At 34.1% G+C, this 10,034-nt stretch overlaps 1 protein-coding gene across 1 annotated transcript in view; it reads right to left on the reverse strand.

The window, feature by feature from the left end:
* The window catches only part of LOC107694805 (nephrin-like), a 69,496-nt gene that overhangs the window by 9,714 nt on the left and 49,748 nt on the right, over positions 1-10,034 (reverse strand). The window contains exons 17-20 of the mRNA XM_016494492.1: positions 4,333-4,454; positions 3,104-3,266; positions 1,811-1,967; positions 429-580 (exon numbers count right to left, since the gene is read on the reverse strand). Of these exons, the coding sequence (XP_016349978.1) occupies positions 429-580; positions 1,811-1,967; positions 3,104-3,266; positions 4,333-4,454 (594 nt within the window). The remainder of the gene's footprint in view (positions 1-428; positions 581-1,810; positions 1,968-3,103; positions 3,267-4,332; positions 4,455-10,034) is intronic.

The raw sequence follows: 10,034 nt of genomic DNA on the forward strand, positions 1-10,034 counted from the left end.
GTTATAAAGAAAGGTTGGGGGGGGGGGGGGGAATCATTGTGAGAGAGAGGTACACAGATGGTTCGACCCTATTGTTCTGTAAATTAAGGGACAGCCTGAAGAAGAGCGGATGTTGATTACCACAACTGAATAATTAATATCACAATTGCTGCTCAGGTCGAGAAAATCAAAATCTCATTGCCGAGCAGAAATCTCTTTCATGGTTCTGCTCATCATCTTTGTGTGCGCTTATGAGTTGGAGATAAGAAATGTGACATCCAGAAGCCCGTGTCTGTTTGTTTTCATTTATTGCATTTTTACTTATTCATACATTTATGCTAATTCACGTTCACCTTTCAATAGGGGTCAAGAGAAGGTGACCTGACCAGTCAGGTGAAGCTGACCGCTCCAGCTTGGTACTGAAATGCTCACTTCCTGTTTGTACGTACTGGTGCTGAGGAGCTGGATGTCTAGAGAGTCCACTCCCATGCTGTTGTGGGCGGTGCAGGTGAAGATGGCGTAGTCCAGCGCTGCGCTCACGTTTATGACAGTCAGACTGCTGGTGTGGACGGTCCCTGTCACCTCCGTCTTCTCCTCGTACCTGTAAAATAAAGTCACAAAAACACGTGTATATGAGATATTTAGTACTGAAACACAATCAAAACAGATTCGCATTTGGCATTTCCTGAAGGAATTGAAAATCAGCAAAAGCAACAAATCTATAACTATATAGTTATTTAGAAAGAAAAGTATGAACACACTTCAGTATGCAAATGAAAAAATAGCTCTATCTATCTATCTATCTCTCTATCTGATTGTCCGTCCGTCCATCTGTCTGTCTGTCTATCTATCTATCTATCTATCTATCTATCTATCTATCTATCTATTTTTGTGGAATCTGTGATACTAACTAAAAAAACGATCTAACTTCAAAAAATAAAAATAATAAATTAATACTTTTATTCAGCAAGGATGCATTAAATTGAGCAAAAATGACAGTAAAGACATGTATATTGTTACAAAAGTTTCTATTTCAAATAAATGTTGTTAAGCAGCAAAAAATAAATAAATTCAACATTGATAATAATAATAAATGTTTCCTGAGCAGCAAATCAGCATGTCAGAATGATTTCTGAAGGATTTGTATCAGATGAATAAATTACATTTAAAAACCAAAAAAATAAGTTATTTTAAATTGTAATAACATTTCACCATATTACTGTTTTTACTGTATTTTTGATCAAATAAATGCAGCATTATATATATATATATATACACAGATACATATTGATATTAATATATACATTACGTGACGGATGGATAGCATATCTAAGGCTGAAATTAACCATGAAGTAAAAGTATGACAAGAGTCTTTGTTAAGTGGTTAAAACTGAATAAAAAAAATTTAAAAAAACCTTGTGGAGAAGAATACAAACAATGTTTGAGGAGTATCTATAATACAATGCAGCCTTGCAAGCCCTAACAAACACCAATCATTACAAGCTCTAAAACACATGCACACACACAACACTGTCATTCCACACACACGCGCAAGTACATGATCATGGCTGCTGCACGTGCAGAACAGTGTTTACAGAGCTATCGATATGGTAACTGCTCATTGATTTATACTGTTCTTAAATTAAGCCAATTATAATCATATATACTCAAATTATAACTCTATAGTGGGTTATCTTTTTTAGAAGTGTATAAAGACATTGTTTTTAAATAGGACGTTTTCAAATGGACGTAGCTTCAACAAACCAAAGAGCATGCAGCAGAGCATGATAACCCATGCTGGATGAAGCTACTAATGACAAGAGCAGATCACCTGGGGTTGCCGAGGTCTAAAGGGAATCCTTTTTTTGCCCAGGTGAAGTGGACACGAGGAACGCCTCGTGCCTGACAAACCACATTTGCATCGCTGCTGCCGTCCCCTCGGCTGGCCACCTTCCTCCACTGCGGCCCCTTCTGAAGCTCTGGAGCAACTGCAGAAATATAGAACAAGTGTTTAAAAGACCAGTACTCATTTACAATTAGACAAACCCTTGCTCAGACCAGATCCCTTATCATCGGTGCATTTTTAATTGAATATAGTATAGTACTGTTTGTGTGTGTGTGTCTGTTTTGAAATAAGTGTGAAAGAAATGTTTTCTGAAATAAGTCTCTTATGTTTACCAAGGCTGCATTTATTTGAATAAAAAAATACAATGAAAACTGCAACATGCAATCAATATTAATATATTAAAATGTAATTTATTCCTGTGATGCAAAGCTGAATTTTCAGCATCATTACTCCAGTCTTCAGTGTCACATGATTCTCAGAAATTATTCTAATATAACATTTCTCATTATTATCAATGTTAATGTGCTGCTTGATATTTTTGTGGAAACATGACATTTCTTCAGGACCCTCTGATGAATAAAAAGTTCAAACAAACAGCATTTATTTGAAATGGATTTATTTGTAACATTATTCATGTCTTTACTGCCACCTCAGATAAACTAAATGCGTCTTTGCTGATTAAAAGTAGTACTTTCTTTAAAAAAAAAAAAAACTTACCAACCTCGTACTTTGAACGGTGTTTATTTTGTTATATTTTTGTAAGAGATTATGTTTTAAGTTACTACTGAATACAACTGCAGTCTGTTCCTCACACAAAGCTACAGTATAACTTCAAAAGCGTAATATAGCATTCAAGTGATATACAGTGCTCATTTTTAAACAGTTTTTGTTTTAATCTTCACAAAAATATCCTTAATATTTAGTCAGTATTTAATCCTCTCATATTCATTTTTTTTATCAGTTTCACTCAAACTAATATGTATTCAATTTAGTTGATGAGAAAGTGCAAAATTAAAAGTATTCCAACAGTTTATATATGCATTTAAACATGTTTCATCATTTAACACAAATTAAAAACCACCATTTCCATCAGTAATTTTTGTTGACGATAACCACTGCTCATATGGACTACTTCGATTATAATGTTATTGTTCTTTTTGAAGCTTGACGCTTCCAGGCCACATTCATTTTCATTGTTCTCAAAAGAAAAGTCCGGACTTTCTGGTTAATATCTCTCTTAACACAGATATGCTGTATAGTGTGACTAGCAGAACTCACAGCGTACGATGAGCTGTCCTTCCACACTGCCAGGAGGCGCTATGCCGTTGTCCGCTGTACACTTGTAAAAACCTGCCCGGTCACGGGTCACCTCGTAAAGAGTTAACAAACCAGTGCCTTCATCTTCACTCTCCTCTCCCAGATCATCGACTTCCCCTTCACCCTATATATAAAACACACACACACACACACACACACACACACACACACACACACACACACACACACATGCGTCCACCTCCTTTTGTTCCTCGAGTTTGGATTTCAGTTCGGCAAAAGAGTCTCTCTCTTTCTGCCAAGACTCCCTCTCGCTGAATCAGAGCACATGAGGTGATGGTAAAATCAAGCTTTATTGGTCACTGAACATATGTGTAATCGAACATGTTTTATAAGCAATATTTTTGGATCAGCATACCTCTATATATACAATATTTTATAATATAAACTCTCCTATTGGCTCGGCATACCTTTGATACTCCTTGTATAGTAGCCCTTGCTGATGGCGGATCACTGCAAATTTCCTTTTATATTCTTCCAGAGCCGAACTGAGCTGCTCAATGGAATCTTCTTTGTTTTTGATCTCCTGAACATCCACAGTCGGGAGTCTTAATATTATGTACGTTACATCTGGTTTCTGTTATAATGTGATACAGTAATCGCACACACACACACACACACACACACACACACACCTGTAGAACCCATAGAAAAGCCACAAACTCACAAACAAAAAAAGCCAAAAGAAGGCAACGACTTCATACCAACATCCATTTTCCCACTTACGCACATAAAACCAGACAGAAAAAGAGGGTGGCTTGAGATATCGCAGACACTAAGATCGTGGGGCCCTATAGATGCTGAAATGGTTGGAAATGGCCCCAATTGCGCCTAACACTGAGAAATGTGGCCTTTGGAAAGGAAGCTTTAATGAAAGCTATTTTTCTCCATTTAGGCCAGAAGTATTAAGCATAAAGGTGAGACATTGTTATAGTTAGAAGAAGGGTGAAATATAGCACCTTTGTTACAGAGAAGCTGTGACACATGCTTAGAAAAGAGAAGTCAGAGAGAAAGAGGGAGGTAGAGACAAAGAGGAGAGACGCGAGAGATACATAGAGGTGATAAAAAGAGAGATAGTGAGTGAGCGGAGCTAACAAAGGACAATATAGTGGGAAAAAGATGAGAATAAGCAAAAGAGAAAGCAAAACAGAAATGACAAAGACATCGCTCACCATCCACTTCCAGGAAAACATACTGTAGGTGATGGGGTTGGCATCAGCGACACACAGTAAGTCAGCGGTGTCGCCCACGTTCACATACACAGGATCAGACTTCATATGAACAGTAGGGGCATCTGGAAACCATTCAAAAATAGCATCAAAATAAAATAAGAATTTATTGAATAAAAAAGCTGAATAAATAAGCTTTTCATTGATGTATGGTTTGTTAGGATAGGACAATATTTGGCCGAGATACAACTATTTGATATTCTGGAATCTGAGAGTGCAAAGAAAAATCTAAAAAAAAGATTTTAAATTAAAATCGCCTTTAAAGATGTCCAAATTAAGTTCTTAGCAATGCATATTACTAATCAAAAATTAAGTTTTAATATATTTACGGTAGGAAATGTACAAAATATCTTACAGTTTTTCTCAGTCGCTTTGGTGCATTTCTCAGATCAGAAATGAAATTCTCAAAACTACTTGTTCAACGTCCACATCATCTAGTCAATTGTGCACATTATAAAAGCAGTTTCTCATTCTTTTGAACAAGTTGCGATTGCTTTGGTACATTCATGCAATTGATTATGTACATTTATCTGCGGTTTCCTACATTATCAGTTGCTAATGTCATGTTGCTCAAAATGTATTACATAGTTCTCTGTGCAACAGTCTTACCCCTCAAAACATCTAGTCATTAGTTCATCGTATAAGTCATTAAATGCAAAATGGTTGATCTAGTTGTTATAAACTGTCAAGCATATTTTCTACACATTTCTATTAGACTTTTTGTAAATTTGCCATGAATTGTGCAAGTGAATCTTGACTTTCACTAATGAAGAGAATGTAGATCAGCTAATGATAAACTAGTTCTCTGATATAGAATAGCTCAAAGGTGCATCTCATGAACCTTCAATTGGAAAGCATGGACAGAGGGCAACACAAGAGTTACAAATTCTGACAATGGATATTTCCTCCCCTTTGGCCTGGTAAATCAACAGTAGCTCTGTGGCCGATGACATTTCAACCACACCTTCTGTTTTTGGTCAGGTTGAAGCCAGCCTCATCCACATATACTGTATGAAGTTGTGAGATGGTTCACTTGACTCCAATTCCACGTTGCATTGCAAGGGAAGATATTCATTGTGATGTAGATGAGAATCTGTGGACCGACAGACTGGCACGTCAGGAGATGTAGACAGACTACACTGCAATTCCTCATACAGTGCTGCATGCAAAAGCAAAGTTCTGCCTAAGGGGTGTTTCCTGTGTTTGCCTTTCTAATTTATTTATTTTTTTCGCCTTTGTGCCCATATTTATTTTCTATCACATTGACGTTGTTAAGGTTTTTTGGGGTTTTTTTGTTTTGTTTTGTCAGACCACTAGTAAAGTGTAACTCTGAATCCTATCTAGTCTCTTTCAATCAATATCCCACATACAATAATGTGTAAATTTGTACTTTTGAAATGGATATATGACATACATAAGAAGTGCAGCCTTCTGCATTTCAATACAGTAACTGTCATCCAAACTGTTGCCATAGTTTACATCAGGTAATACTAACAAATTGCACTGTTATATTGACAATAAGACTAAGCATTTTGACTATCTTTGATTCGAGAAATGCACCAAAGCGACTGAGAAAAACTGTAATGCAACATGATCTTTACTTACAGTTTTTTTTCAATTGCTAACAAGCGTTTATCAATACTTAAAGGACTTTTTCTAAACTCTTAACACAGCAACACACCTACATGACACAATTAGCCAAATAGTTAATTTTCTGGTCAAAACCACATTTTGTTAACTAAATACAAACTCTACATTTCAAAATGCTGAATACCCTTTTCTACATATACTAACTCTATCACAACACAGCAAACCCGATTCAAAATCGAGTCATTCGATCAAAACATTAGCACTACTTTTCTATCCAACAGGAACATATAGTCAATCATAGCACAGTGACTGTCAAAATACTAACAGCTGGTGACTTTACAAAAACTGAATTACCTGTCATGTTTCAGTTCTACCTGCATACAGACAATATAAACATCCATTGTTTTTTGTAACTTAGTTACCTTCAACTGAAACCTATTTTACATTTTAAGTGTTGAATGTGTTCATTCTTGGCAACATATGTCTAAAACTGAATGAGTCATTACTTTATAGAATGTACAATAGAAAAAAAATAGGGTCCCCAATGCAGAAATTCAATTGGAACCTTGATTTAAATTGCTTTCCAGTGGGTGGGGGTTGGATGCAGATGGTGCCCCCATAGTAGCTGATGCCAATGATCAACAAAAATTCCAACATACATGGCCTTTGGTTACTATGCAAGCTTGTTTCCGTCACAGAATAAAAAAGTAAAAATGGTAATTGTGGCCTTTTTATCTCACAATTTGGGCTTCTATTCTTGGAATTGCGAGTTTACATCTTGCAATTCAGACTTGATCAGAATTGTGAGATAAATTCACAGTTGCAAGAAATAAAAGTCAGAACTTTGAGATAAAAAAAGTCACAATTACCCTTTACCCTTTATATTCCATGGCAGAAATAAGCTTTTATAGGTTCCACATGTGTTAGTTAGGGCAAGTTATTTATTTTTCATTGGCTCAAGTTAAAAAATATAGATTTAAAAATTAATAGATTACATTTTTTTTTAATTGGACGAATTAAACATTTTTTTCAGTGTATGATCAAGCTACTCCTCTCCCTCCTACAACTATTCCTCTTCCTCTCCCAGGCATTATTTTTTTTCTCTCTTTGATTCTTTGTGTTGCTCTGCATCAAAAAAAAATAAAAACAATTCAAAGAGGTATTTTTACTCTATGTTGATGTAATGGAAAGAGCATCAACACCTGACTATTCCTCAAAGTGAGACTGGAATCAACTGTTTCTAAATATTTCAGTGATATGTTACATAAAAATGCTTATCAGTTGTTACAACATTTTATATATAAAGATTTCTTTCAAGAGGCTTTACACTATATTTAAAGTTTGGAAAATTAGGTCTTCATTTCTGACATGCTGTGTCTAAGCTTTTGTAAAAAAAGCTAAGAAAGATCCATGATTTTGGTATGGGGTAAGCTTGTGTGAAAAGAAAATTTAAGCATTTTAGAAACGTGTTAATTGACTGAATATTGTGTGAAAACAACACAAATTGTGTTAATGGTATGGTCACAACAGACGGATGTTGTGCTAATTGTGTATAGAGTTTTGAAGACTACAGATTGGACAAAGGGATGTTAGCAATTGGAAAAAAACTGTAATATCCTAATGATTTTTGGCACAAAAGAAAATTTGTGGCTATTGCTACAAATATTCCCCAGCGACTTAAGACTGGTTTTGTGGTCCAGGGTCACATTTTACAATTATTATTATAATATAAAAGGTAACCGTAATAATTCTATAATGCATAATTAATAGTGTGTAATAGTAATTAAATAATTTATTATAGAGCATTAATATTGTGAATTTTCTTTATTTAAAATTTTCAGATTTAATTTTAGATTTCGTAATTTGATGTGCTTTTCATTCATTATTATTATTATTATTATTATCATTATTACATTTCAATTTAGCTTTAGTTTTGGAAATTTTGCTAAACTTATTTTATTATTATTTATTATAAATTTTTTTTAGTTTAAATTTATGTTTTTAATCTTATAATTATAATATATTTTTGCTTTATTTAAATTTACGAAAATGATTTTAATAGTTTCAGTTTTAGTTAATAACCTACTGCTATGTTAATGAATAAATATAAAATCAATAGTAACAGTATCAATAGTATACTGTATATCAAAATAAAACAAAATAATTTAATCAAATACCTCTGCATTTGCTATACAATATACATTGTATTTATAAAATATCAAAATAAAATATAAAATGATTTAACTACATTATAACTATAAAACAAAAATAAAATGGAATAAAAAATATGATTAAAAAATGAAACATCACTGCTTTGACCATCCTTACATGCAGGGAAGCAAGCCTCAGGCAACAACAATAACAAAAAAGTTGTATCTATCATAAAAAAATACATTGAAAAAAAAAATCAACCATCTTTTGACTATGAATAAAATATTTATAAACTATCAAGATACAAGATAGCATTACAAATTATAACATCATTAGCGTAACTAACATCACACTCTATTCCAGTCAACTGTGAATGCTATCTTGTGCTTCATATAATGTGTGTTACATGTAAGAATGAACGTCTTACATGAAAAAAAAAAAAAATTTGGATAGGATATTTTCTTAAAATCTTGTAGGTATTCAGCCAATGGCATCATGTGCTAATCGTAGCACGCTGAAGTGGCGTTCCCTTTTGTCAGGAACATAGTTCAATTTCCACCTCAGCCAATTTCAACAACAGCGCAAATTAATGCAGAGGTAAGTTACCTTGCGGTGTTTGATTTTCTAAATTCGGATGTGTTGATGCCAGACTTGCCTTTGTTTAAGTCTCGATACTGTGTGCCTCTGCACTTCCTGTTTGAATTATTCACAGGCAGTGAAAAAAAGCCTTAACAATCAAGGTCTATTGTAATGTCGTTCCTATTACGGTTATTTCAAACCCTCATGTATTCCTCCATGGCTGGTTGCGAACAGTCTTCAAGTCGCCATCGCTACAGCACAGGCCGCACATGTTAGAACTTAAGAGGTAATGCTTACTGAGGCAAATTAACAACGCTCTCGAATGGCTACAGAATTAACGTCGCCTCAAAAAGTATCTGTCACACTCTGTCAGCATAACTGTATTATTAAAAGGGATCAGAGAACACTAATGAAGAAGTGCATATGCGGAAGCAAAGTAGATATGAAAAAAAACTATTAAGAAGCTGATTTCATTCAACTATTTATAACTATTTTTATAGCTGAGCAATTACAGCTGACATTTCTAGATGCTTGCACTGACCAGCTAAGGCCTACACAGATCATCCGTGCTGATGCAATAACAGAATTGCTATTCATTTGTCAATATTAATTACATTTATGCCAGTTAGCAATAAAGGTTCTTTCTCCCAGAGCTCTAATAAACCTCTATTTCAAAGACAGATACAGAAATATACGCATCCTTGACAAGGCAACTTATATTCAATAATTAAGTGAATACTTAGCGAGAATGTTTCATGGTTAACTGCATATAAGCTCATTCAGTTTGTACAGGAATAGCAACAAATGTAGTTCAAATTTAACATCAAGAATTGAGTTTGTATAGAGGCTGTGGACAAAATGTATGGTTAATTATGTCATGGTGTGCAATAAAACCCGTATATAGGTCTAATTTTACACAATATCTATAAGTCTGTGACTCTCAGAAGGTTTTCACTATTAAAACTATTGCTGTGCTTTCCATAACTTGCTGCATACAGTAACTCAATTTTGGCCCCAGCACCATCTTTTTATTTGTTGCTTTTTTTCATGTGTAAATAAACCCAGATGGAGCTGTACCACCAACAGTTACTTGCCTTTAGTGGTTTCTATTAATTAAATCCCTTATTCTTTATTTTATGCACTCCTATACTTCAATAATTCATCACCTCTCACATTAAAAAAAATAAATAAAACAAAACATTCATAAGCTCAATGTGAATGCCTCAACAAATCAAGAAGTGCAAATAAAATATTATATAAAATAAATATTATAAACCTATCCTATCTATCTTATAAAATATGACAAATAAAAAAAAAATATATAT

This window comes from Sinocyclocheilus anshuiensis, unplaced genomic scaffold (assembly GCF_001515605.1).
Source record: "Sinocyclocheilus anshuiensis isolate Anshui unplaced genomic scaffold, SAMN03320099.WGS_v1.1 scaffold2688, whole genome shotgun sequence".
NCBI lineage: Eukaryota > Metazoa > Chordata > Actinopteri > Cypriniformes > Cyprinidae > Sinocyclocheilus > Sinocyclocheilus anshuiensis.